This window comes from Vulpes vulpes, chromosome 12 (genome assembly GCF_048418805.1).
Source record: "Vulpes vulpes isolate BD-2025 chromosome 12, VulVul3, whole genome shotgun sequence".
NCBI classification, from domain to species: Eukaryota; Metazoa; Chordata; class Mammalia; order Carnivora; family Canidae; genus Vulpes; species Vulpes vulpes.
This window is the reverse complement of record NC_132791.1, coordinates 183,477,845-183,505,119: the sequence shown is the minus strand read 5'-3', so window position 1 is coordinate 183,505,119 and position 27,275 is coordinate 183,477,845. Positions and strand designations below refer to the sequence as shown.

Genomic DNA, 27,275 nt, shown 5'->3' with positions numbered 1-27,275 from the left:
CGTCCCCACTTCCGTCACAGTTGTGACGATTTGGGTCTGCACCGGAAGTGCCTTTGCTGCCGATGTGGTACCTACTGACCGCGGTTTCGGTCGCTCTCCCTCGTTTTCCTCGCTGGCTGTTTGCGTCGCGCTATGGCGGTAAGGAGGGCGGGGAGGGCGGGGTTCGCTACGGCAGAGGATTCCCGGGCCCGGGAGACTGAAAACAAAGGAGAGACATCGAGGGAAGCGGGTCTGCCAGAGGGGGGCGCCCTGCAGCGGCCAGATGGCACTAGAGCTAGCGGGGAATAGAGCGGCGCACCGCCATACCCCAAGTGCTGCGGGAGGGGAGTGGGCGTCAGTGCCAGACGGTACCAGGCCGGGCCGCAGGTCTTAGGGGTGTTGCACAAATGGTGTCAGCCCTAAGCAGGATGGACTAGAGGAGGGGGGGGACATCCCAAGGATTGTGCTAGATTTGAGCACCATGGGGACCTGGCTTAAGTGCAGGTGTAATTGTGTACCTGACCAGGCTGGTGGGGAGGGTGAGGAGGACCCTGGCTGAGGAGGGCTCTGATAGAATTTTACCATCCCTCTGCAGCCCAAGGGCAAAGTGGGCACCAGAGGGAAGAAGCAGATATTTGAAGAGAACAGAGAGACTCTGAAGTTCTATCTGCGGATCATACTGGGGGCCAATGTAAGTGCCTACCTCCTTCTGTGCCCACCCGAGATCCCAGAGTCAGCTCTGGTGTGTGTTGGGTGTCCGGGGTAAAGGGGGGTATATGACAGCCATGTGTAGTTTTCCAGAAGAAAACTACAATTAAAATGAAAGGAGAATGAATCCTGGCAAAAGAAATTGCGGAGTAGTCAAACCCAAACCAAACCAAAAACGAAATGAGAGTTTAAGGCTCAAATGGACTTGAACCCATCCTTTCCTGGGCTGACATATCAGAGGGGGGTCTGGGTACTCAGAACTTAGGGAACAGTTCCTTTTCCCCCCACCAACCCTATGAGTAACAACCTCTTTCCACAGCCTGGCCTAACTCTTGGTCAGAGTCCAGGAAGACCCATGGTTTAGGGCAGCTTTTGATCCCAGCCTGATCATGTATCTGCTTACAGGCCATTTACTGTCTTGTGACCTTGGTGTTCTTCTATTCATCTGCCTCATTTTGGGCCTGGGTAAGTGTCCCCCAGCCTGGGAAGTGGATAAGCAGATAGGATTACTGGCTGGCCTGTGATACCATTCTTATTCTGCAGATGGCCTTGGGCTTTAGTCTGGCAGTATATGGGGCCAGCTACCACTCTATGAGCTCGATGGCACGGGCAGCCTTTTCTGAGGATGGGGCCCTGATGGATGGTGGAATGGACCTCAACATGGAGCAGGGCATGGCAGAGTGAGTGTCCCCCGCTGCCAGCCCAGGTGAGCGGCCCCCGGGCTGGGGTCTTGGGGCCCAGATAGCCCAAGACCCACAACTGCCCACAACTTGAAGAGGATAGAAGAACTGGGGCCCATCTACTATTTTTGGGCCTTGCAGCCTCCCTTCTGTCCACAGGCACCTTAAGGATGTGATCCTACTGACAGCCATCGTGCAGGTGCTCAGCTGCTTCTCCCTCTACATCTGGTCCTTCTGGCTTCTGGTGCGTGGGTTGTAGGGCTCCCAAGAAGGGGCTGGAGCATCTAACCCTTCTCTTCTTTCATTTCCTGCACCTGGCTTCAAGTTACCTTTTCTTTCCTAGGCTCCGGGCCGGGCTCTTTACCTCCTCTGGGTGAATGTGCTGGGCCCGTGGTTCACAGCAGACAGTGGCACCCCAGCACCAGAGCACAATGAGAAACGGCAGCGCCGACAGGAGCGGCGGCAGATGAAGCGGTTATAGCCATCAACGTTTGGGCCACAGGCTGCATGGCCCCCATGCCAGGAGCAAGGAGGGCCTAGTCCAAGGCCCAAAAGCAGTCTAAGGTATAGGATTGTTGAATAAATGGCTCAGAATGTGGCTAATCGCTGTGTGGGTGATAATGAAGGGACAGGTAGGAAGAGCCAGTCCTTTGGTATTAGCCTCATGCTACAGACCGAGTGTGGTGGGTACTTCGAAAGAAGAAAAAGGCTCTTGGGTAGGCTAGGAAAACTTTATTATACTCCATGTATTCAGGGAGCTTATACAAGTACGTGTACACACACAGTCACACACACAGACACACACTTGCACACAGGCATGCACAGCTAATACTGTTGAGGGCACTGTCCACTGGGCGAAGAGTGTCTCTGGGGTTGAGAAGAGGCCCCAAATTCTGCTGATCCCTCCTTACTCTCTAGTGTCTTGCACTGCAGGCTGGGGCCCAGATAGGTGTCCTGGAGGCAGTACCTTCACACCTCCAGGCCAGGACCTTTGCTCAGTCCCAGTGCCTGCACCAGGTCCTCTCCGAGCCCACTCTTCAATGTCCGTCTCACTGCAGGGACAGAGCAGGATTAGAGGAGGTTGATGGGGTTAAGATAGGTAGCGGGTGTTTGAGGAAGTACTCACAAGACTTGCGGTTGCCACGGGAACGCTTGCGTTCCCGAGCAGCTAAGGCACGAGGACTGCTCTTGGTCACTGACTGCACCAGCAGGTCCATGATCTCATCTGAAGTGTCACTAGGTAAACCGGAGCCTGAGGGTTCTTCTGGGGGTGCAGTGGACGGCCCCACTGCTGTAGGCATGACTGGAGAGCTGCTCTGGACCATGCCTAAGGGAGGCCAGATAGGGAATTCAGGTCAAGGCAGTCCCAAAGTCCATTGCCCTCACTGGCCACAGGTCCCACCTCTGCTGCGGCGGCTGTGTGTGGCATCCTCCGGCTTGCTGGTCAGCAGACTCTTCATGCTGGCGTGACTGTCGGCATCCCCCCGTCCCGGCCCACTGCCCACAGCCACTGGGACAGATGGGTTGCTGGGGGCTTCCCCAGCCACACCTGAGAACTTCTCTGTCTGCAGAGAAGAGAAGGGTGACTTGGGAGCAGGGAAAGGAAACCGGGGGGGTGGCAGTCCAAACCTGGAAGGGTTCCCACCTCAGTAATCATGCGGCCCCGAGTCTTATTGCGCTCACGGTACGTGGCCCGCTTCTGCTGCTGCTGCAGCACCCGTTCCCGGCAAGTCCGGTACTCCAGTGCAAACTCACGCAGCGTGTGGCAGAACTGCATGATGCGTACCTCACGGGCTGCCGGGGCTGTGTACCCCAGGTACAACAGGAAGGCATGGAACCTAGGCAGGTTGGGCAGGGAGGGATGGTGAGTCCTGCTTGGGCTTTGAGGGATGGTGGCCGTGGTCCCGCCTCTCTGGCCCATGTCCCCACCTGTTGCAGACACGGCGGTGCACTACCCGCAGCATGGCAACACGGCGGCCACAGTGGGCCAAGAAGTGGGTGAGGCGGGCACGCAGGGCTGGAGCCAGTTCATGCTTGGCCAAGCTCCGTAGGCTCTCCTCTGCTGCCCGGCTCCGACGCTCCAGCTGCCCCAGGTTCTCAGTCAGCTGCTCAAAGTCCACCTGGAAAAGCAGGGGGTACACATGCTGTCCCCCCACAGGAAGGCACCACCTGAGGCTGCCTCAGGCCAGCCAGCTTGGGCCCTAGGGACCCAGATAGTGAAGACCTGCTTCCTGCCCTCCAAAAAACTCATAGTCTTAATGCAGGAGACAGACAAGTCCATTTAATCTAATGGGGAACAGAGAAGCTTTCTTGGGGGAAGTGGTGGTTAAACGGAGACCCAAAGACGGTAAATAGAGGCCAATAGAGGAAAGCAGTGTTTCTGGCCAAGGACACAGCCCACGCCAACACCTCTAGCTGAGTACACTCTGGCACAACAGCCCAAACAGGGAGGAAGAGCCAACTCCAGGAAGCAGCACACCCTCATTTCTGTGACTGGTCTTAGTCAAGCCTCTGGCTGGTGCTAACCTTGGCACAGCGGGTCAGGGCAGGGATTTCTGAGTAGAGGTCAGAGGAATCAGGTCGGGTCTGGAGCACCAAGGAGCAGAGATGGTGCAGCAGTGACTGTCGGCGCACTGTGTCCTTCACCTCTGACACCTTCTCTAGGTAGCTCAGCTCAAAGCCGCTGCTCTGAAAGGACATCAACTGAGCCTGGGCTCGGCTGACCCCAGAGCCCTGGGCTCCAGCCCTCGTATGCTCCCCCTCACCTGGGAACCATTGAGGAAGTTGCCTACAGCCAGCAGGGTGGCCAGGATGCAGCGGAAGGTGGCATTTTGTATCAGCTGTTCCATGCCCACTTTCAGGTCAAATAGTGGCTCTGCGATTTCCTGGAGTAGAATATGAGGGACTCACACTACCTGGTCCTCATGCTCACCTGCCCCACTTCCTGCCCCACCTCATCATCCAAGTACCCGCTCCATGCTGTCATAGTCCAGCTTGAAGGCCCAGAGTTGTAGGCGGGCGGCCAGGCCCCCAATGGAGGCAAGGGTCATCAGGAAATTCTCAGCTGGGCCCAGGGGTATGTCAGGATTGGCCAGCTGGGCCTCCTCAATCTTCTGCCGCTCCTCTTCCGTGGGCATCATAGTCAGCAGTTTCTGAGGATGCAGTCACCACCCCACATAATCCCCTCAGTGCTGGCCTGAGGCTTCAGGCACTGGTTTCAACTCATCCCTAGGTCATCTGAGGAATCCCCAGGACCTGGGGACTGCTCTGTAGAGATACCAAACCCATGCCCACCACTGGAAGGACAGGAAATGCCCACTGACCAAAGGAGAGGGCCAGACCTCCGACCTCCCTCCCACACCCCAGCTGGTATCCCCACCTCAATGCCATCCTTGCTGACAGCAAACTCATCAAAGTTGAGCAGGGCAGCCTTAATGACATGCACAGGCGGCAGGGTGGTTAGACCAATGTTGATGGCATTGCTGCGCTTGGGGTCCAGCACCGTGGTCATTGTCCGGCGGCCCTCACCAGCTTTCTTTAAGGTTGAGGGGAAGGGTGTTAAGAGATTGGGAAAGGGACTAGCTGAGGCAACAATCTAAGAGGGCACTCTTAAAGCCCCCTTCTAAATGACCAAATGAGGTCATCCCACAACCAGAGCTCTGGGATCTGTAAGGCCTTGTGATGAGCTTAGATTCTATTAGGGCTCTGCCAGTATCTTATTGAGAGACCTCAGAGGACTCAGTGCCTTTCTTTGCCTCAGTTCCCCCATGTGGGAAATGAGTGGTAGTTCAGAGCCTTAAGCTCCTATTCCCTCGTCTCCACTGGGATTACACAGCAGATGAGGGTGGGTTTACCTTGGAAGGCAGCACGTCCTTGGCGCGGGACTCAAACAGATGTTCCAGCCGGGCTGTGTCCACTGACACAGGTTCAAGTGAGGCCCACAGGGTGGGGCAGGGCCCAAAGCGGCTCCCAGAGCCTCCATGGCCTCCAGCCAGTTTTAGCTCCCGCCAGAAGAGTTTTACTGTCTTCCTCTTGGTGGGGAGGGGTAGGCCATCAGGTGCTGAGGGAGAAAGGGGGGCGGCCGGAGGTGGAGGTGGTGGGAGTGAGCCTTTGATGGGTGGGGGAGGTGGGGGTGGAGGAGGCGGGGCACCTCCAGAGAGCGCAGGCAGTGGAGGCGGTGGGGGTGGGACCCCTTTCACAGCCTCCACAGCCTCCACATTTAGTATGTCCTCGTCTTCATCCTCCCCCAGATCTGAGAAGTCCAGGTCTCCAATGCAGAGCTTGGGTACACGAAACTCCTGAATGGGCTCAGCCTTGGGGCTTGGTGGGGCCAGTGGCATTTTGGGCTCTGGCTCAAGGCTCCGCTGGGCCCGGAGCAGACCTCGTGGGGCAGGGCTCTCAGGTGTTCTGGGTGCAGGGCCCGGTTCTGGGGAGCTCCATAGTTCCCGGGTATCTAGAAGAGAGAAGCAGCTGTCAGCCTCACACCCTCTGTGTACCAACAGGGCAATGCGAGAAGACAGCCCCCCACCACTCACCTACATGTCCATCAGCCTCATCGGGCATGGCTCCAGCCAATGTTTCTGCCCGGCCCTGTGCCAGTGCAGCCTGCTTCTCTGTTTCTGCTGCTGCCACATTCTCCAGGAACCGGGCTCTGGAGGGAGGCACTTGTCAGTGAGGGTGTCCGACACACGCCAGCCCAGGGTGGTATACATGCCTTGCTGGGCCCCTGGGCGCTGCTTCAGATTGCAGGCACACACAAACACACGGGGAACAGTCCATGCACTGAGCAGACCCAGGACTTAGCCCCCAAGACCAGGCCCTGTTCATTCCTCCATATCTGGGGAAGGTCACAGCCAACCCAGCATCCCCAGGTCAACAGAAGGGGAGAAGTTCTACTTAACATCTAACTTGCAACCTTGCTGCTGTTCATGTTCAGTGTCTTGATTCTAGACAAGGACCGTTAGAGCAGGGGAAGGGGTTGGGGTCCGAGTGGGCACACCAGGCTGTCCCATGCCTGGCAGCTTCTGAGGGCTATGACCCAGGCTGAGAAAAGGGCCTGGTAAAAGGCATTAACTTAAGGATTCCATGTTTTCCTGACTAAGCTACCACAACAGGCACTTGGTTTATGTTGAAATAATGCAGGTGACTCAGTGTCTCTTTTTCAGCCTCTCTAGGCTCTGTTGGCCCTCAGTCCCGGCCCTTTCTTCAGTCCTAGGTTGCTCCTCTACCCCCACACCACACAGCACCCTGGATCCTCCCCTGCCATATTCCTGGGCTCCAGATTGGGAGTCCATGTCCTCTTTTCTGGTTGAAGCTGTCAAGGGTTCACTATTGAAGCACAGGGATCACTATGACCCCAATGAACTTCTCTACCCCTTGGGTAACGGGAGGCCTAGGTCTCTGGGAGAGGATGGACCTGAGAGGTCCCCAGCTCTGGCTGTATAAGGCACATGGAACCCCCGCTGGGGGAAGCAACGCTGAAGCCCTGAGCACATGGCAGGCCTGGCAGGCTGGCCTCTGTACTTACTGCAGCCTGGCCTGCTCAGTAGGGGACTGAGGGACAGGTGGGCTCTCAGGGGCCCTGGGTGGGGGGACGAGAGGAAGAGATGGTAACTGTGGTGCCTGCTCCACTCCAGTTGCTTGTACCCACACAGAGCTGGGCAGGAATGGCAGGGGTTCCTTCCCAGCCCCAGTGGGAAGAGGAGGCATGGAGAAGGCAGGACATGAAACTGGAAATGGAGGGGAGAGACTGACATGAAGCAGGACAGGGTGCAGTAAGAGACAAAGGTGGAGCAGAACAACAGAGCCAGGAGGTAGCGACAGAACAAAGGGGGCGAGGGGAGAGATGACAAAAGGGCAAGGACAGGCAGAATGCCAGAAAGATGAAGACAAGCAGCAAGAGGAAGAGGTCCAGTCAGAGCCGAACCCCAGCCCCCAGCAGTCACTTACCAAACAGGAGCAGTTTGGTGAAGTCTGGAAAGAAAGAGAAAGCACGCGTTTGGGCAGAGGAGTTTGGGCAGAGGAGGCCGAGGGCCTGTGGAGGGCTCAGAGTGGAGGGACAGCTGGAGAGAGGATGCTAGGGGCAGGCTCTATTTCCCTACTTACTTGTAGATGCTCCTCTCGCTGGTACTGTCAGCTGGGGGCCCCACGGAGATGGCAGGAAAGAGGTTCACTGAGGTACGGAGGCCAGAAGCAGGGTCCAAGGGGCTGGGAGCCTGGCCGCTGGACAGGGCAAGGCCAGTGGAGTAGGTGGAGATGACGGTTGAGACAGGGTCTGTGGGGCTGGAGGTGAGGCCTGTCGGTGAGGCAGGACCTGCAGGGCTGGAGGCCGAGCCTGTTAAAGCACAAGGCCAAGGCAGGGGGATCCACCCCTCCACATGCCAAAGCGAGTTCTCTCTTACCCAGGCTCCTGGGAGCGCACAGGGCCGCCCCCGCCTTCTAGAGACCTGCGGCTCCTCTTGCCCTCCTCTGAAGAGGGCTTTCTGCGTTCCCGCCGCCCACCTACAGCGGCTTCCTCGATGTCTCCATCCTCCAACCGCAGGGCACTCTAGCGGAGATGGACCCAGATGTGAGCCGCATCAACGCACATAGGTAGGGTGGGGTGCTGGGGAACTGTGCCTCCTCCTTCTCTTCCAGCCAAGGCCAGATGGCCTAGCTCACCTCATAGAGCACAAGCTGTGTACGCAGGTCGAAGTCAGTGCCTGAGGTGCCCAAGAGGCGCTGGACCAGAGCCTCCATGCCCTGCTGCTCCAGTGCATCTGTCACATCATAGAAGGAGTCCTGGTCCGGGAGTGCTGCTAGGGTCTAGAGGGTGGGGATGGGAGGGCAAGACTAAGGCTGATGGAGTCTAGAAGTTAGGAGCCCTAGGGGTCCAGAATTAGCACCTGGTTCCCCCCCGCCCCCCCCCCCCCCACCTTGTTGATGAGGGTGACTGTGTACACCAACAACTCAGGATCAGCACCATTCTTCTCCTCCAGGATGGATACCAGATTGGCCCAAGGAAGAGAGCCTGACACACAGAAAGGGGAGCAATCATGCAGGGATATACAGGAGAGAGGGCTCTGAGTGGTGGGGGAGTAAAGGACAGCCTCTCACCTGTGGAGCTGGCCACAGAGTTGACAGCTTGGATAAACAGTGGCGCATTGTTCTCAGAGTATTCCACAAACACCAGCAGCAGCTTCAGGGCTGTCTTCACCACCAAGCGGGACTGGGGGGGTGGGGGGTATCAACACATATGAGTAGTGGGGTTTGGGCCAGACTTGTGCCAGCTCCTGGTGCAGAGGCTAAGGACTTCTGGGACTGGACCCAGAGAGGAGAGTCTCGGCAGAAAGACCCTGGCCCCAGGCCCAGGTGTTGGAGTGCCTTCTAGGCTTAGAGGAGCCTCAGACTCTCCGTTCCAGCCCACTTTGAAGAAAAGGAGACTGAGGATCAGAAAGAGGCAGTGGGCAAAGGGTACATGGCTGTGTGGAGGGCCACTTACCATGCTGGCACACAGCGTGTACAGCCACTGCACAGTCTCACTGTGGGCCACCACCCCCAGCATCCCATCCACAAAAAGCATCAGCTGACCTAGTGCTGGGGACACAGACAAGAAGAGGTCAATAAGCAGTCGCTGAAGGCAAGGGTCATGGGGGAGGGATGGGGCTAACCTCGGAGGATGTAGCTCTGGTAGTTGTGATCGGCAGCAGCACCCACACGGATCAGGCAACTCAGCCCCTCTGAGTGCACAAATTCAGGCACCAGGTCCTTGTCCTCCTGGGGGCACCATGGGGGAGTTTAAGCAGGGTTCAGGCTGGATGCCCACCCCCAGCCCACTTCTGGGCCTCACCTGGAAGATCTGCTTTAGTGAGAAGAGGGAGCGGCGGAGTTCAGGGCCACTGGAGCCATACAACTTTTCTGTAAGGGGTAGGTGGGCATGGAAACCTCAAGGGGGCACATCAAGGGGGCACAGACATTCTCCTCTACTGGGACACAATCCCCCACCAAAGAATACTCTAGTACTCTTGAACCCCCAACCTCCTCCTCCACTCCCTGACTCTGGGCAACCCCCATCACGGTTTAGCTACAGCATCAGCCCTGGCCCTGGAAGGAGAGGTCAGGATAGGAATGGGGAGGGGCCACACATCCTGTCTCCCATGTGCTTTGTCCACTGTTCTGCACAAGCCTGAAAGAAACTGAGCCAACAGGGCTGGGAGGGGATTCCTGGACTCTAATGCTCTCATATACTCACCCAAGATGGCATTGACCCTCACGGAGAGTTGAGTACGCAGGATGATTGTAGGCTTCCGCCCTTTGCTAGAATCAAGCAGCCTAGTCAGCAGTTTCCAGGCCATTCCTCAAGGCCCCTGCCCCCATACCAGGGCAGATAAAGACCACCCCACATGCCAACCCTGGCCCAACTCCTTCCTTCCCAAGATGGTTTGTGCAAACATAGGTATCTCAAGTATGTGGGGCAGCGCCACCCCCTTTACATCCCAGGCATCAGGTAACACTGGCCATGCCTTGGGATTCCCCTGGCACAGTCCCCTGGGATGGCAGGAGGTGACCCACAGCCCAGGCTAGATAGATCAGGTGTCTTGGCTGCTGACACCTGAGCCAGCTCCTGGTGGAAGGAAAGGTGGGGGCCAGCCTTGCTTTCCTGGTCCCATCAGCTCTGACCTGATCTCTTCATAGAAGCCCTCCAGCATCTCCCGCTGCTCTTCCAGAGACAGCTCAGGGTCCAGGTAGTATCCAGAAGGAGACACTTGTAGGGCACAGTCCTCCAGCTGGGGGCAAAGGGAACAGCTGTCAGGGCTGGGAAAGAGCAGCTGGGGTATGTATGGAGACCCCATGACCTCCTCTCAGAGAGCGGGCAGATGGCTGAACACAGGGTGTGCACTGCAGCCACACGTTCCTTCATGAACCATTCCTCACAGACCTACTATGTGCAATGCCCATCCACCATCCACCATCAGGTGCCAAGCTTTTTTGACCTTTGTACATGCTGGGTCTTCTGGATAACACTTACCCACTCTATAGGTTTTAGATAGGTAACGCTTTTTTGGAATGCTCTCCTGGACAACGCTAGCCATTGCTATGCAACCCCTTCCCTTCCATGTGTGAGGCCTTCCACACAGCATTATAATATCCTAGACACTAGTCTTCTTCCCCACAAACCATGAGTTCTCTAGGTTCAGGGACCGTGTCTGTCTTGCCCCATACTATATTTGCAGAGCCTAGCACAGTATTTGGCTCACAGTGAGTGCACACTAAACATTGTTGAGGTAACGAACATGAATAAGGAAGGGGCATAGAGAGAAGATGGAAGGAAGTTCTTGCCTTTGAGGAAGTTCACAGCCCTGGGGGTGATAAACTGCATTCACAAAGCATTCAAGCCCAGGAAGAAAGTGTTAGGAATACTGGTGCAAACCCAGCTGGGAGGGGTGTAGGTGTGTGGCATGTCTCCCTGAATGGAGATGGTGAGGAGCCAGCAGGTAATCCATAGGCTGTCAGTCCCTCTGGGCTTCAGGGTCCTTGTCCTGCCCCAAGTGAGCTGGAACTCAGAGGCCTCCAAGGGGCCTATTAAAAACATTAGCTGAGCCTGGATGGCTCAGTGGCTGAGTGTCTGCCTTCGGCCCAGGGCGTGATCCTGGAGTCCCGGGATCGAGTCCTACATCAGGCTCCCTGCATGGAAACTGCTTCTCCCTCTGCCTGTGTCTCTGCCTCTCTCTGTGTGTCTCTCATGAATAAATAAATAAAAATCTTTAAAATAAAAAATAAAAACTAGTTTTTAGGGTCTGACTCAGCCAGTCTACATTGGGTCCCTGAAACCTGCATTCATTGTACAAGGCACGTGTTCTATCCACGTGTCTGCTTCCCACATATCTCCACCACACCTCCAGCTTGGCTCTCCTCCACCACCACCAGGCATGACACTGGGCTTGAGAGTACCTGTAGAGAGGCCTAGTGAAGTGACTCCAGAGAGTGTGAGGGCAGTACTGTGCCTCTCCCAGACACCTCCCACATAGCACAGAGCCAGTATGTAGGGCTCAGCAAGGTCCCTTGAATTGAGTGGTCCTGCTCCTTGAGGTACCATGGCCCAGGGAGAGCCCACCTCTGGAGAACCCGGTGTTCTCTGGCTTCCATCTTACTGGGAAAGTCAATCCCATCATTTGTACTGCTGCTCTGTCAGCCCTGCCCTGCGCTGGGCCCAGTCCAAGGGCTTCCAGCTGCTGTTGGTTCCCTGGGGGGGAAGGGAGACCAACTCCTGCCCCTACCCATTTCTGCTTAGCACCCCTGCTCATGCCTGAGAGCCTGACCCAGCTCCTTCCTGGCAGTTCAGCCTTGAGGCCCGTGGGTGACACCCCCCCCCCTCAACCCCCTGCCCCGCCTTGCCTGGGACATGGGACATAGGACAAACACTCCAGCCTGTTCTCTGTCCCACTTCCTGCCTGGCGGCCTGCCCTCCCTTGGGCGCCTAGGGCGGGCCGGCCTCTCTCCCCTTGCTGGGAGCAGAGTCATCTTCCCCAGGCCCTACAGGGAGTGGGCCTGAGACGGGGCAGCAAGGCCCCAGGGCTAGGGTACTTTGTTTTGGGCCAGCTCTGCTGAGGGCAGCCCCACATTCCTCCAGATCCCCTGCCCACATGGTGACTCAGCAGCCTGCCCAGCCCACCCCCTTCCAGGCACAGCTGCATCTCCTTCCACCTTGGGCTAGAGGATTCTGGGGACCCTAGAGAAAACATATCCACACACCCTGCCCCAGCCCCAGAGCAACAAATCCCTTCAGGGACCCTCTGAATCACACATATATAGAAGAGCTCACTCATTTAAACATTCATGAACAAGGCTGGTTTTAGGTGAACTCATAGCAGGGATGGAGATACTGCTTCTGCTTTTTGTGCCTTCCAGCTCAGCTGGGGAAGCAGGCAGGCTTGCCTCAGAAAAAGGCCACAAATAAATGTAGAAGCACAACTGCCATGAGTGCTAAGAAAGGAGAGGGGTGGAGTGCGGTAAAGGTAAACACTGGAGGGGTGATCAGCTTATACTTGGTCTGACTTCCACACCCAGGTTCACGGAGCAATCTATACATATATATGCTTTGCTGGAGCACAGGTCCAAGAAGTACACCAACAGCTCGGACCCAGCAGGCTCTCTTACCCTCCTGCAAGTACACATGGCATGTGCCAATCCCAAGCAAGCAAAGAATGGTCCTCTCCTTCCAGAATGCCTGCATGTATTTGGGGTAAGATCCTGAAGGCCAAGTGCTCCATCACCCAGCTTCCTCAGATGAGCAGAGTTAACCCCTTTCCCTCTATGGTGGCAGCAGTGGCCTCCCTTCAGCCACTTCACTTGCCTTATCCTGCCAGGGCCCCATTTTGGGGAAGAAGTCCTGAGGTAACAGCTCAAAGCCTCCAGGATGGTACCCCCCCCCCACCCCCCAACCCAGCTGCCTAGTCCTGGGTGGAGATGGGGGGCGGTGGGCTAAGGTAGCAAAGAAGAGAGACTTCCTGCCAGCTGAGTAGTGCTTGTCCCTCACACCCCTGGCCCCTTCTTTGGGTCACCCTTGTGATAGCCAAACCTCTGGGGCTTGTTTCTCACACCCTGGGGCTGGGCCAGACCAGAGTAAGCCTGAACCCTTGTGCCTGCTGACAGTCCTTAGGGTCAGCACAGGGCCAGTGTGGGCTCACATCCTTGATTGCCTCCTGGTTCTTGTCTTCCACGCTTCTCTGTGTCTGTCTTGGAGTGAGGTCCTCTCCATTCTTCCCAGGCCCAGCCCCTCCCTTCAGCATCCAGCCTACTTTTTCTCTTAGTTCTCTAGGCTCAGGCTTTTCTGATCATCTAAGCCAACTCATTTCATATGGCTCTAAATTCAGGGCCAAACTTAGGGGACCATGGTGTCTACCCTCTAATATTTTTCGTAACTACAAATCAGGTGAGAATGAGTACACCAGGGAGAGGGAAAGAAGATGGAAAAGAGGGTAGAACTATATGCTGAAAGACTGCTGCTTTAGGAAATAATTTTGATAGCTGCTTTTTTTCTTCTGCTTTCTTATAAACATGAGACCCTTGGGGTGCCTGGCTGGCTTACTTGGAGGAGCATGCAACTATTGATCTTGGGGTTGTGAGTTTGAGCCCCATGTTGGGTATAGAGATTACTTGAACAAACAAACTTTAAACATACGACCCTTCTTCTCCTATTATCTTGGGTTTCTTTTTTTTTTTTCTTTTAAGATTTTATTTACTTATTCATGAGGGACACAGAGAGGCAGAGACAGGAGAAGTGGGCTCCATGCAAGGAGCCTGATATGGGACTCGATCCCAGGACTCCGGAATCACACCTTGAGCTGAAGGCAGATGCTCAACCTCTGAGCCACCCAAGCATCCCTATTTTGGGTTTCCAACTAGACCATGACTTCCTGGATGAGACACTATGGGTGGATCTTGAGGAGGGAAACCTATATTAGTTATGCCTCCTCTGTGTCACATACCAGATTGCCTAGTTTGATTCTCCTGCTAATCTTTTTTTTTTTTTTAGTTTTATTTATGTAAGTAATCTCTATGCCCAAAGCGGGGCTCAAACCCATGACCCTGAGATAAAGAATCGAATGCTCTACCAACTGAGCCAGCCAGATGTCCCTTTCCTGACAATCGTTTTACAGATGAGGAAACCAAGGCTTAGAAACTCCATGAATATGCCCCAGGCTGCAGAACCAGTAATGGAACTGGGGCTAACTGACCTAGATCTTGGGTGGATGGACTGTGGAAGTGCTCCAGGGAACCCCTGAAGGGGAGGTGGAGGGAGGGCTGGAGCCTGTAGTGTTGCTAAGGGATGAAGACCACCCCTCAGCTTTCCAGACTCTGCAAATACCTCAAACTGGTCCTCCCAGTTGTAGCAAGAGAACACAAATGAACACATACACATCATACATGCTAGGGTAACAGTGCCTACATCTGCAAGGACTTAGGTCCTAGGGTCCCTCACGAGGCTGCATCTCAGGTTCCCTAGCCCACAATGACCAGACAATTGGACATGGTGGCCCCAGGGAAAGCTGGGAGAAGGCCATGACTCACGCCCACATCCCAATCTTCTCATTTCCCTAAAAGACCTCCATGTCAGGGGAATAAAGGGCTCAGTTCATCACCAGATCACCCCATCTTACCCTTAAGACTACTCTGAGACCCCTCCAGTTGGTCCCTGTCCCAGCAGGTCAGGTTCACCCATTAGCCCCCTTGCCACAACTGCTCCTGAGCAGCCTCAGGTCTGGAGTAGAGAGGGTGCAAGGTCAGGAAACATTCCAGGAGAGTGCCACCCCTGTCCTCCTCTAATCTTTAGCCACAGTTGGGGAAACAGTTACTGGTGACAAATTTCTAGGGCTATCCCTGCTGCTAGAAGTAGGAGGCTCCTCGTGGCTTTGCATCAGGGTCAGAGCAGCACTCAGGTCTCTCTGCCCAGAGCCCAGGAAGAAGTCAGTGCTATTTCAGATGTGGCAGAACCTTTAGGTGTCAGAAAGGGGCTCCTGAGGCACTGCTCAGAAAAGCAAAAGGTAGCAGAGCTCTGGATAAAGAAGTAAAATGCGGGGTCAGAGGGCCAGGTTCTCCCCTGGGTAGGAGCAGGTCCCTGGGTTGGGAGAGGCTCGTGCACAGAGGGAAGACAGATTCTCCTCTATTTCCCTGGGGACACCAGGCATGGCACAAGGCATTTCCAGGACCCTTCCCAACCCCCCTTACCCCTCCCACTCCCACCCAAGGCCAGGAGATGAGTCAGAGGCTGTGGCAAGGAGCTTCCTCCTAGACTGGGAGGAAATGAGCAAGGCCTTCTCAGATCTGAAAGCTCTAAATGGTTTAAAAAGGAAGCCCCCAGGGGAACTCTAGTGGCTAGGCCCAGTCCAATGGGGTGTGTGGGGTGGAGCCCCAGAGAGAAAGTGGGTTGGGCCTTTGTACATTCCCAGGGAGGGAGCAGGGTCCATAGAGATGTTGAAGGTCAGTGCCCAGAGTAGGAGGGCAGATGTCATCATTTGACTGTGTCCTGTTCCTATATTGGACAAATGCACTGAGGATAAAGTATTGAGTAGAGATCCCCTCCCTCTTATTTCTGCTCTAGGCCTGGGGTGGGAATGTCTGGGTTTCTGGGCTACCTGTCCTCTCTACCTTTCTGGGCTATGTAGGCAGGCTTGAGTCATGTCTATGCCCCTGGGGCATGTACTTATAGGACTAGGGGAGGAACCAGCTGTTGACATTTCCTGCAAGGAGAGCCCTGCTCCCCCTCTCTCAGCCCTCTGATGTCCCTGCCCCTACCCTATTCTCAGCCCTTCTTCCTCCAGCCTTCTATTCTGGGGCTGTGGTCACAGTTTATATTTGGGATGAGCACATCACAGTGTCTGACCATTGCTGGCAGAGCTGCCAGCCCCAGGGAATCCTGGCTACAGACACAGTGGTAACTCAGTGGCCACCAGCATATCCTGCCTGTGGGGGATATGGTAGTCCTCAGGTATACCAAGTGGGAGATCCTGAAGGTGGGGAGACAGGAATGTCTGGGTTTGGGAATACTTAACAAATTCTCCATCTGAGTTCTGTAGTGTCCCTAGCTAAGAAGTAGAGAACAGAGGGCAGAACACCTTGTGCAGCAGGGAGATGGGTTCCCAAATGCGGGGAAGAAGCAACAGATAGTTCTTTCCTGTCGCTGACCTCCCATATCTGCCCCTAATTGGGAAGAGGGCTGTTAAGGCTAAATCCTGTCCAGGGTGCACAGTAGGAGGAATACTATGTTTTCTGTAATGCTCCAGGCTTATTTCAGCACCGGGAGTTCCAGGAGCCTGAAGGCAGGAACCTAGCCTCAGTTCAGCCACCCTCACTCTCCAGTGCCCATCCTGAATTGAAGGTGGCCTGGGGCTGGACGTGGCTTCTTCCAGGCCCACCTCAGTTTGTCTCTTTGAACAGGGCAGGACAAAAGGGGCTCCATCAGCACCCTAAGGTGGGCAGCGTGCTGCAACCTTCAAGCCGTGGCCTTGAAACCGGGGCTCTGCCCGGACACGCGCCACTCCCCCGGCCAATAATCTCACCAACTCTCCCGCCCGCGCTCGGAGGCGGGGCCGGCCCCAAGAGTGAGGAATGCAGGCTGGGGGCCCGGCGCCCGGGTCACATTCCAGGGGAGACCCCGGGCCTGGGGGGCAAATTTGCGCAACTCGCCCCCCAGCTAAGGCTGGGAGCAGGGGAGGGCAACCCCCCCAAGGCTCTCTCCTTTTCCTCACCACTCGGTGCGTACTGGCTAACGGGGAACCTTGGGAAGTGGTAGTGCGCCTCCCAGAGTCCTGGTCCGGAAACCCAGCGCGCCGGAAAGGGCTGCCTGCAGGGGGCTGAGCGCAGGGAGCCAGAGGGGAGGTAGGGCCAACCATCTGGAAAAGGGCCTCTTGCAGCACTGTGCACGAGTAGGCTCCCGGACGCAGGCAAACTAGGGCAGGCTGGCGGTTTAAAATTAGCCCGGCCCGCCCCCTCCCTTCTCTAGTCGTGGGCCGGCGGCAGAGGGAGTACGGGATGGTGGGGGCGGTGACTCAAAGGGCTTTTCCACCAGTGCAACCACCGGCTCTCGGCGTGTTCCCGGCCGGGCCGCTCCCCGGGGACTCGCTTCACCCCGAGAAGTGTCTCCTCCACTGGCACTCCCAAGCCGGGCCCCCACCTACAGGGGCAACCCTCCATCGGGCAGGACCCAATCCAGTCTCCAGAAACCGCTGGGAGCTTTGGCCGCCCGCCCTGGCCCGCCCTGGGTCCGCCCCTCCTCCTGGTCCCGCCCCACCTCACCTGAAGCAGGTGGAAGCTGGTCTCGCCCCAGCTCCAACTTCTAGTCCGCTACCACCCAAACTTCTATCCTCGCCGTATCCAGATCGGTTACCCAGGCAGCCAGGCAGCGAGTGGACCCCGAACATCTCCCCAGGTGGGTCTCACTTCGAGGGGGCAGCCAGGCAAGTTCCCATCTCCCTCCTTCAGCTTCCCTCAACTTGAGAGGCGTCCCGCGAAAGTGAGGCAGCGTGGACGTTAGGTCTCTAGCCCAAGGCTTTCCCGCAGGAGCGCCCTCCCTCACTTCAGCCTCTCCCCAGGGGTACCTCCCAAAGGCTTTCACGGCGCCATGAACCTTAGCCCTCAATCTTTCTCCAGGGCCCCTCACCTTCAGCGGCGCCGCCAGCAGGCGGTGCAGCGCGGGTATCTGCGCACCCAGGGGCAGCGCCCCGTCCAGGCTGCAGGTGGGGGCCCGGCGCGGCTCCGGGAAGTTGGCACAGGAGAAGGGGTCGGTGTCCTCCAAGTACTGCACCCGCACGGTCACCACTGATACCGGGTCCCCGTCTCCGCGGTCTTCCTCGCCCGCCATGGCTTGTCACTGGCTCGTGCCGCGCGCCTCCGGGAGAGTCGCGGCGTCGCTGCGGCGTCTATTCAACTAGCTCCACTGTCTGGGCCGGGTCGGACCGGACGCAGCTTGAGGAGGGGCGGAGCCAGGCAGGAGGCGGGGCCGAGGAGGGGGTGGAGCCAAGAGCAGTCCCTGAACGCGCCGGGGGCGGGGGCTGCCGGGGGCGGGGCTTGCCGCCAGCCACTCAGACGGCGCGATCGGGATCCCGTTAGTTCACTGGCTGTGCCGGCGGGAAAACCCGAGCTCGCGCCCCGCCTTCAAGAGCGTGCCCACAGGGCGGGGAGCTTTCCTTTGGGCTTGGGGGTGGTGAGGCTGCGTTCTCGTTGAGGGGTTATTCGGGCAGGTAGGGTGGAAATTTCTTCAGATAGTGGACGGCCAGGTCTCCCTGAGTTTAGGGACGAGATGGTCCTGATTCCTTCAGTTTGAAGGATGAAGTGGACGTGATTCCGTCATTTGGAAAAAGCAGGGAAATGAATCCCTCGTAGTTTGGAGCAAGAAGTGAAAATCGGTTCCACTCAGTGTGAAGGAAGAAGTGGGATCATTTCCCTTTAGTTGGGGTAAGAAGAGAGACGGGTGCCCCTCAGCTCTGGGAAAATGATGTGATGACTCAGTTTGAGTGGGGAGAGGTAGAACATGTTTCTCTCAGCCCCTCAGCTTGAATGAAAAATGGAGACAGTCTTCCTCAGTTTGGGGCGAGATAAGCAGAATGCCCTTCAGGTTGAGGGGATCCCTATTATTTTATCTTATTTATGATAGGCACACAGTGAGAGCGAGACACAGAGACACAGGCAGGGGGAGAAGCAGGCTCCATGCAGGGAGCCCGACGTGGGATTCGATCCCGGGTCTCCAGGATCGCGCCCTGGGCTAAAGGCAGGCGCCAAACCGCTGCGCCACCCAGGGATCCCTCCCTATTAGTTTAAAGGGAATCGGTAGGCTGGGTTTTCTCATAGTTGAGGGAAGGAAGATAACGTTCCCTTCTATTTTCATGGAAAAGGGGAGGAGATATCCCGTAGTTCGACGCAGAGGGAGGCCGGGCGCTCTTCGGCTTGGGAGATAAAGTGGAATAGCTTCCTTATCAGCCTCGAATGACCTGGGCCCAGTCTGGGCCTTGGAGTTTCTGGGGACGTTGAGGACAGCCTTGTCCTTTCAGGGAGCGCTCAGTGCGCGTGCGCAGCGCTGGTCTGGGCGGGGGCCCGAAGGGGGTCCTAGGCTCGGGAGGGCGGCGGCGCACTGCCCCCTGCCGTCGGCACGGGAGAGCGTCGGGGCCCGCGCCTTCAGTGCCAGCCGCCGGCTCCCGGCCGCGGGTCGGTCCTAGCCGAAGACAAGATGCGCGCCTCCGGCTCGGACCCCGGCCCCCACAGGCCCCCTCCCCTCCCGGGGCGGGCTACTGCCTCCGGCGGGTGGGACGCGGCCGCGCCTCCGGAGGGCTGCGGCGGCTCCCAGCTCTGAAACCCGGGTAGGGGAGCTTTGGGGAAGGTTTGGGGGAGCGGACTCGAAGGAATCGGTTTCGGGACTCGGAGAGCTGCCCTGGAGGGTTTCCAGAGCTCAGACTGGTTTAGAGGGGGAGGAGCAGGGGTCCAGAGTCCGGACGCCTGGGGCACGGTCTCGGAGTCCGGACCTGGCTTGGGGGTTTCGGAGCCGGGATTGGGGGGAGCGGACCCCACGTGCTTGTGACGCGGGGGCGGCCGGTAGGCGCGGCGGCGACGCGGGGCCGGCGGCCGTGCGGTGCCGGGAGGGCGACTAGGCAGGCGGCAGGATGCTGCGCGCCGCGCTACCGCTGCTCGGGCTGCCCCTGGCGGGGGCGGCCGCCACCGAAGAGCCCACCCGGGAGCCGGGGTCGCCCGGCGAGCCTCCCCCTGGGCTGGCGCTCTTCCGCTGGCAGTGGCACGAGGTGGAGGCGCCCTACCTGGTAGCCCTGTGGATCCTGGTGGCCAGCCTGGCCAAAATCGGTGAGTGCGTGTGTGCCAGCGCCAGGCCGGCGGCCGGCAGCGGACCCGCGCCCAACCCCTAGTCCCCAGATCTGGGCCGGCTTCTTGCACAGGGCCGGGACCCGGGTTCCGATTCCACAAATCCGGGCTCTCGCAGAGTTCCTGCGCCCTCTCTCCCTTCCCCCCTTCCGCGGGGGAGGCCTGAGGATTGGCCTTCTCCGAGGGCTGCCCCAGCTCTTTCTAGCCTCATCCCTAGACTCCTTTGCCCTCTTGCTCCCCTCTTCCCTTTGCTGTAAGCCCTTAAGCCCTTCGGTCTGGCCTCTTCACCAATCTCCAGGCTCCTAGAAACCTCTGTCAGCGACAGGGATGTGTGGGGAATTGTAGGGATAGTGTTCTCCAGCAAAGCCAGGCATCCTGGACCTGAGGAAGCAGTCTTCCCAGGAGATCACATACAAGTGTCCACTCTCTTGGGATACTAGACCACCACTTTTCCTCTAGCCCTGCTCTGCTCTCCTAGAGGTACACCATTCTTTAGGTGTGCTTAACAGGACCCCCACCATAATTCAGGTCTACATTTCTTTACATTTCAGGGTTAAGAAACATCTTCCATTTATTAGGGCCTTCCTTACTATGTGCTGCCTACACTAGGTGCTTTCATACATCTGACCTCCTTCAGTCTGCACAACATTGAAGGTTGTGTTTCACATTCCTTATCTTGACTAGAGCTGCTTTTCCCTGCCTCTGCCCCTTCCTCCCCACTTCTGAGCAGCCAGTGATCCCTCCTACCACCAGAGACCCTCCTCCCTCTCCCTGTTGTTCAGGCTCTGCTGTGGGGGTGACTAATTATAGCTGAGCGTTGCTACTCACTCCCCAGCTATGCTGGCACAGCCTGTACTCCAGTCTCACCAATACAGTCTTTATGTAGGAATCACACAGCTTAGAATTTGCCCCTCTACTCCCCCAGGGACTTTGCTAGGGTGGAGAGGGGGGTGCTGCTGGGCAGAACAGAACTTTCCACTCTGTTCTGACAGCCCATTAATAATGGAAAATGGGGCCTGAATGCTTTTACAGAGTCTAGTTCTGCCTAAGGACAGGCTTTGGTGGTGGGTTTTGGATTGCAGTGCTAGGGTTGATGCATGCTCTGAAAGTGAGGATGCAATGGAGTCCCTGAAGGAGAGGAGAGGGGAACCAAAGATAGGGATGAGTGTGGGCAAATCTATAACTGAATTTACCTTAGGGCCTGCCAGCAATGAGAGCAAGGGGTAGGAGCCCAGATTTGGGGGCCAAGAATTGGGTTTGCTGAGGAGTCTTAGGAGTTGCAGGAAAGTTATCTATGTAGGGTTTGTATAGCAACAACTGTAGTTTCCCCCATAAATTATAGTGTGTTGCCTAGCTTGGATATCATCTCCTCTGGAGGTAGAAGAAGAGAGCCTTTTCATTAGCCACACACACACACACACACACACATCCTCACAGAGAATGGAAGAGATCAGTAGGATGCTCAGGGATACCTTCCCTCAGCTTTATTGCTAGGAGGTTCTTTCTCCCTTTTATTACACAAATATTTATGTAGATCCCACTGTGTGCCAGGAACTGCTCTAAGCCCTTTGGGGACAGCTTCCAAAGGGCACTATGTTGGCATGGGGGTCTCACATAGGCTAACATGGAGGCCACTTTCACTACCTGCCACTCCAGGTATGGGGAGAGGTGTTTACTCAGGATTTTAGGGCCCGGGGGAAAGCCAAAAGAGTTTATTTTAGTGGGCAAAGAAGAGTTGCGATAACACCAGAAACCCATTTCATACTTCCTCTTCTTTTCCTGGAAACAGGTCTGCATTATTTCCCCCCAGAGTCATTTTTTAAATGATTTTTAAATTTTTAAGTAATTTCTATATACAACTTGAACTCACAACCCTGAGATCAAGAGTTACATGCTCCACTGACTGAGCCAGCCATGCATCCCTTCCCCAGAATCATTTTTAATTAACATTTGTTGAGAACCCAGTATATATCTGATATTCTGCTAGACGCATTCACACTATATCATTTTATCTTCCTCCTGTGTGAAAGGTATTTTTCCCATATTACAGGAGAAGAAATTGAAGTTCAGGTAAATTAAATAAGTTGTCTGAGATCACACAATTAGAAACTGATGGAGCCAGAAAAACTGGAGATCTTCTTACTGCTAAACCCAATGTTTTTTAAACTATTGTGTTATTAGTTGAGCCTATATAATGCAAAGCATATTGGGCTAGGAGGTCCCCAGTGCTGCTAGGAGGTATAATATACATTTTGGTCTAGTTAGGGAAGCAGGACACAATATATTAGGTAAGAGTGCTTACAATAAATCCCTGGGTTAAGTGCTATTGAGTAGATGTAGATTGTTTTACTTAAACCTCACAACAATTCTATGTTATGAGATCATTACTGTTTTTATTCCTAATTTGCTGATGAGAAAACTGAAAGTCAGAGAGGTGAAGTTATGTACTCTGAGGTCACAGAACTAGTAAATAGAGGACCCAGTGTTCAAACCCAGGCAGCCTGACTCTAGAGGCCATGATTTTTTTTTTTTGAGGCCCTGATTTTTATAGCTATAAAAATATACTAACATTTGCTGGGGCTCAAATCATAGCTATGAATAAAGGGGATCAGAGAAAGGAGAGGTGAGGGGTGAGGATGAGAGTAGAGATGAGCGGGCATTTCCAGAAATGGAAAGAGCAAGCAAGCCTAGTTTACCATGAGGGAAGCACTAAGAGACAGACAACTTTAGCTGCAGTAGAAGGTTTGTAGCCATGCAGGTTGGAGATTCTAGCAGTCTGCTTCTCTTTTCTCCTTCCTTGGTCCCAGAGTCAGGGGTTCCTGACATTGGATAACGTTCTAAGACAGGGAGGTTATAGGCCTGTGTGTTTGTGTGTGTGTGTGTGTGTGTGTGTGTGTGTGTGTGTGTGTGTTTGTGTGTGTGAGACCATTAAGCTGATACATCCTGCCCTCTTCTTGCATTGTAGTGTTTCACTTGTCTCGGAAGGTGACATCGCTGGTCCCTGAGAGCTGCCTGCTGATTTTGCTGGGACTGGTGCTTGGAGGCATTGTCTTGGCTGTGGCCAAGAAAGCTGAGTACCAGCTGGAGCCAGGCACATTCTTCCTCTTCCTACTGCCTCCTATTGTGCTGGACTCAGGCTATTTCATGCCTAGCCGACTATTCTTTGACAATTTGGGTGCCATCCTCACCTATGCCGTGGTGGGCACACTCTGGAATGCCTTCACAACAGGTGCTGCCCTCTGGGGTCTGCAGCAGGCTGGATTTGTGGGTAAGTGACCCTAGGACCTGAGCTGGCAGAAGGAGGCTTTGCTAGATTCATCACCTAACTCTCTTCTCCAGCTCTGGAGATCCCATATTGGCAAGAGCCATGCCCTGAGAACTCTGTCTTGGGTCCCTCCCACCCGGAGTGCAAGGCAACACTCCAGATGGGCCTTCAGCCTTCACTTAGGTCTCTGCCAGTTGAGTCTGGGTTTCTGCAGCATGACAGCTGAGCAGAGGCCTGGCTCCCAGCTGTGTGTGGGCTGCCGAGGCTGGAAAGTCTGCATTACTACTCTGTTGCCTCCTGCCCTCTGTTACCACACTGCCACTTGCCAGCCTTGCTCCCCTGAGGCACACAATTCACTGTTCTGTGAGGATCAATCATCCTGGTTCTCCCCAGGCCACATCAGGGTAGTTTACTATTACTACTATAATTTTAAAATTAATATTTATTTTTTAACTTTTTAAAAAGATTTTATTTTTAAGCAATCTCTATACTCAACATGGGGTTTGAACCCACAACCCCAAGATCAAGAGTTGCATACTTCATTCACTGAGCCAACCAGGCGCCCCCTTAAGTTTTTTTTTAAAGATTCATTCATTTATTTGAGATAGATTGCTCATGTGTGCATGCATGAGCTGTGTGTGGCGGGGGGGTGGGCAGAGGGAGAAGAGAATCAAGCACACTCCTAGCTGAGCGCGGAGCCCTAGGTGGGTCTGGGTCTCAAGACCCTGAGATCAGGATCTGAGATAAAACCAAGAGTCAGATGCCCAACCAACTGCCACCCAGGGCCCCCTAAATTATTTTTCCCCTAAATTTTTTAAAAAGTAATCTCTACACCCAACGTGGAGCTTGAATTCATGACCTCAAGGTCAAGAGTTACATGCTCTTTTGATTGAGCCAGCCAGCAGTCCCTGTTATTATTATTGATAAATCCATATTACAAATCCACAGAATGCAATACATTACACTAGTGGGTGTTCTCTCTTTACTTATCTCATGGACTCTTTTTAACAATTCTGTTGGCGTATTATTTGTCCTACTTAATAGATGAGGAAATAGAGACCCTTAAAATTGTTTGATAAAAGGTCCAAGGTTAGTAGGAGAGGTCTGTTTTACTGGGGCTCTTTGCCCTCAGGCTGCCTTTTCCACTCCCTTCTTCCTCATTACCTGTACCCAAATCCATTCAACTCTGAATGTTGATAATTCAGACTTCCTCCAAGGTTCAAGGGGAGGTTTGCAATTTCTACTTGTGGACTCCAACCTGGTTTTCCAAATGGGTGAGTGAACACTTTGGGGCAGAAAGGGAAGGGAGGACATCAGACAATAATAATAATAACAACAATAATAAGTAATATCTATTAGGTGCTTACTATGTATGAGGTTCTGGCTAAATAAAGAACTTTTTGAAGTAAATACTGTTGTTATTCCCAATATATACATGAGGAAAATGAGGGCCACAGAAATTCTGTTATGTTCAAGTTCTCCGCATGGTGGGTGCTTTTCCTACCATACATAGCCCTCAAGATGGACGGCCCCTCCCTCTCCTACTGAGAATTGTGTCACATCCCTGAGGCTGAGAACCACAGGCATGGAAGAAAGCACTCTCTTGTTCTTCTCCCTAATAAAGCCAGTCAGCAGCCAGTTTCCACCTACTGGTGGTTCTTATTACTGTAGTTGCAATTTTTATTCTCAGCGCCACCTTAACTTTTCAGGTTACTTAGAGCTTTCTTAGCTATCTCCTGGGTTGATTTTGCAGCAATCTCGTGAGGTAGGCAGATGAGGAGGCATGGCTTCAGAGAAGTCATGTGACGGTGACAGCGCCAACATCACAGAGCTGGTAAGTAGCAAAGCCAGGGCTTAGGCTCAAGTCTCCTGACCTGTGGGCTGATGCTCTCTTCACCATCCCAAGTCCTCTCTGGGCATCCTTGTTTCCACAGTGAGGGGGAACCAGGGCTTGTCACAGGGAATGCTGTGGGAGACTGGATACCTCACCAACTGCTCTCCCTCATCTATCCCTCAAAAGCCCCTCGAGTACAGGCCAGCTTCCTGGATTTTCTGCTATTCGGGAGCCTCATCTCAGCGGTGGACCCCGTGGCTGTGCTGGCTGTCTTTGAGGAGGTGCACGTCAACGACACTCTCTTTATCATCGTCTTTGGCGAGTCCCTGCTCAATGATGCTGTCACCGTGGTGAGAGTGCACAGTTGGCTGCCATTCCCTGACCCCCACTGCCATGCTCTGACTAGTTGGGGACCTTCCCTGGGTTTCCTGGGGAAGAAATACAGCCTCAGCTTTCACCCTCTCCTGCCAGTCCCAGTTGGGCCTTCCCTCTCCTTGCTCCTGACTCTCTTCTTCTCACTCAGGTGCTGTACAAGGTCTGCAACTCATTTGTAGAGATGGGCTCTGCCAACGTACAGGCTGCTGACTACCTGAAAGGAGTCGGTCAGTATTTCCCCCTCATGGCTGGGTTGCTGAATCCCTGCCCCCAACTGCATCAGGACAGAGGAGGCTTTTGGGTTGCCTCATTCCCTTCCCTCCTCTGTGGAGAAATAGGGCCCTGAAAACCTGAGAAGGAAGAGCTTTCCTGGGATCCTGGCTTTGGGATCCTGACCCCTGGGGAGTACAGTGGGCATTGTCCTCCACTCCCTGCCAGACTACAGTCTTGTCTGCCCGGTAGAGTCCAGGCCAGGGGTCATGCTGACAACCCACTCCTCCCCCAGCCTCCCTGTTTGTGGTCAGTCTGGGCGGGGCAGCCGTGGGCTTAGTCTTTGCCTTCCTCCTGGCCCTGACCACACGCTTCACCAAGCGGGTCCGCATCATCGAGCCACTGCTGGTCTTCCTCCTCGCCTATGCAGCCTACCTCACTGCTGAAATGGCCTCGCTCTCTGCTATTCTTGCGTGAGTCCTGGGAGCCTTGCATGTAGGCAGCTGGGAGGGGGCATTGGAGATGGTTGCCCCTTACATAGACAGAGGCAAGACCCTGAGGAGGCAGTAGGTTTTCTCTGAGCCCCTGTGGTAGTGGGAATCTCAGACTCCCCTGGGGAGACAGTAAACCTTAGGTAATGCTTTAAGATCTGTCTTTGGAACTGCCTTGGGCACACCAGAACCCAATCTTCTTCTACCTGAAGTGCTTTCTGAGGTATAGGCTGAGCTAGAAGTAGACCTCAAGGCCTGGTCACTGGCTGTCATGGCCACAGCACTCTAAAAGGTGCTTCAGAGAGAATGCTAGTCAAAGCATGTTTCTCCCAACTTCCCCTCCAGGAGGCACTGAATGGGAACCTGGAGATTTAGATCCCTATCCCAAGACTGCCCACCACTAGCTATCCTAGGACAGTCTCGATGCCTCCCTGGGCTTCAGCTCTGATGAAGTTTGCAATAACTTCTGATATCCTGTGATGGGCAACACCTCCTGTGGCATGCTCAAACCTTAGAGGCTGCAATCCCTCCTTACTTGCCCTGTCTGTCCATTCCTCTCCCAGGGTGACTATGTGTGGCCTGGGCTGTAAGAAGTATGTGGAAGCCAACATCTCCCATAAGTCACGCACGGCTGTCAAATACACAATGAAGACTCTAGCCAGCTGCGCTGAGACCGTCATCTTCATGCTGCTTGGCATCTCAGCTGTGGACTCTTCTAAGTGGGCCTGGGATTCTGGGCTGGTGCTAGGCACCCTCTTCTTCATCCTGTTCTTCCGAGCCCTCGGTATTGCTGGCACCCTCTGCTTTCCTATTCTCCTTCCTGCCCTGCCCCAGCTCATCCCCAGTCTGAGTCCATATCCTTATCAATTCCTAAGCCCCCCCCCCATTGCTCACCCCTCCCAACCCCTGTCAGACCTTAGCCCAGATACTTGGTGCCATCCATTCCTGGGTCCTCCACTCCCAATGCCCTGCTCCCACTGGCCTCCCTCCTGCTGTAGGCGTAGTCCTGCAGACGTGGGTGCTGAATCAGTTCCGGCTGGTCCCTCTGGACAAGATTGACCAGGTGGTGATGTCCTATGGGGGCCTGCGGGGGGCTGTGGCCTTCGCTCTCGTCATCCTACTGGACAGGACCAAGGTCCCTGCCAAGGACTACTTTGTGGCCACCACTATTGTGGTGGTCTTCTTCACAGTCATTGTGCAGGTGGGAGAGCCCATGAGGCTGGGTAGGGAGAGGGTCTGGCAGGCCCTGGGGGAGGCATGGAGCCTTTGGGACAGGGGCTCTTCTCTTTGGGGGATAGGGACTTGAATTCCCAGACCCTGAGTGTAGTGAGGTGGAGGTACAGAAGCTGAGGCCTAATTATGGGGAAAGGAAGGCACCAGGGAACTAGATA

General features: G+C 55.0%; 3 protein-coding genes across 20 annotated transcripts in view; 2 read left to right on the top strand and 1 right to left on the bottom strand.

Moving 5' to 3' along the window:
* Positions 1-19: 19 nt before the first annotated feature.
* Positions 20-7,900, top strand: TMEM208 (transmembrane protein 208). Of its 4 annotated transcripts, none has more exons than XR_003236930.2 (7): positions 20-138; positions 575-670; positions 1,093-1,152; positions 1,231-1,367; positions 1,527-1,611; positions 1,711-1,931; positions 7,773-7,900. XR_003236930.2 is itself a non-coding variant. In XM_026011491.2 (6 exons), the coding sequence occupies exons 1-6, from the start codon at positions 133-135 to the stop codon at positions 1,846-1,848; spliced, it is 522 nt and encodes a 173-aa protein (XP_025867276.1). In that variant the 5' UTR covers positions 20-132; the 3' UTR covers positions 1,849-1,970. The 4 variants fall into 4 exon arrangements, 2 of the variants coding, with proteins under 2 accessions (XP_025867276.1, XP_025867277.1); XR_011996143.1 differs by having other exon boundaries at positions 56-138; positions 1,007-1,152; XM_026011491.2 differs by lacking the exon at positions 7,773-7,900 and having other exon boundaries at positions 1,711-1,970.
* FHOD1 (formin homology 2 domain containing 1) lies at positions 2,085-18,890 on the bottom strand. Of its 4 annotated transcripts, none has more exons than XM_072731694.1 (24): positions 17,506-18,890; positions 10,026-10,132; positions 9,598-9,662; positions 9,196-9,263; positions 9,017-9,122; positions 8,848-8,942; positions 8,463-8,574; positions 8,282-8,376; positions 8,028-8,171; positions 7,769-7,914; positions 7,473-7,688; positions 7,317-7,340; positions 6,895-6,948; positions 5,903-6,018; positions 5,222-5,820; positions 4,747-4,902; positions 4,337-4,519; positions 4,133-4,252; positions 3,894-4,055; positions 3,297-3,487; positions 3,013-3,205; positions 2,770-2,932; positions 2,494-2,694; positions 2,085-2,419 (listed from the first exon to the last, which is right to left on the bottom strand). In XM_072731694.1, the coding sequence occupies exons 1-24, from the start codon at positions 17,704-17,706 to the stop codon at positions 2,337-2,339; spliced, it is 3,600 nt and encodes a 1,199-aa protein (XP_072587795.1). In that variant the 5' UTR covers positions 17,707-18,890; the 3' UTR covers positions 2,085-2,336. The 4 variants fall into 4 exon arrangements, with proteins under 4 accessions (XP_072587795.1, XP_072587796.1, XP_072587797.1 ...); XM_072731695.1 differs by having other exon boundaries at positions 7,473-7,649; XM_072731696.1 differs by lacking the exons at positions 6,895-6,948; positions 7,317-7,340.
* SLC9A5 (solute carrier family 9 member A5) overlaps positions 12,567-27,275 on the top strand; it is a 32,157-nt gene continuing 17,448 nt past the window's right edge. For 6 of the 12 annotated variants that reach the window (XM_026011483.2, XM_026011484.2, XM_026011482.2 and 3 more), the window contains exons 1-7: positions 19,204-19,691; positions 22,675-22,977; positions 24,995-25,158; positions 25,332-25,410; positions 25,689-25,866; positions 26,448-26,668; positions 26,883-27,085. In XM_026011483.2, coding sequence (XP_025867268.1) covers positions 19,499-19,691; positions 22,675-22,977; positions 24,995-25,158; positions 25,332-25,410; positions 25,689-25,866; positions 26,448-26,668; positions 26,883-27,085 — 1,341 coding nt within the window. In that variant the 5' untranslated portion in view covers positions 19,204-19,498. Of the gene's footprint in view, positions 12,589-19,203; positions 19,692-22,674; positions 22,978-24,715; positions 24,809-24,994; positions 25,159-25,331; positions 25,411-25,688; positions 25,867-26,447; positions 26,669-26,882; positions 27,086-27,275 lie in introns of those variants that run through there. The other 6 variants (XM_072731702.1, XM_026011479.2, XM_072731701.1 and 3 more) reach the window with 5 other exon arrangements.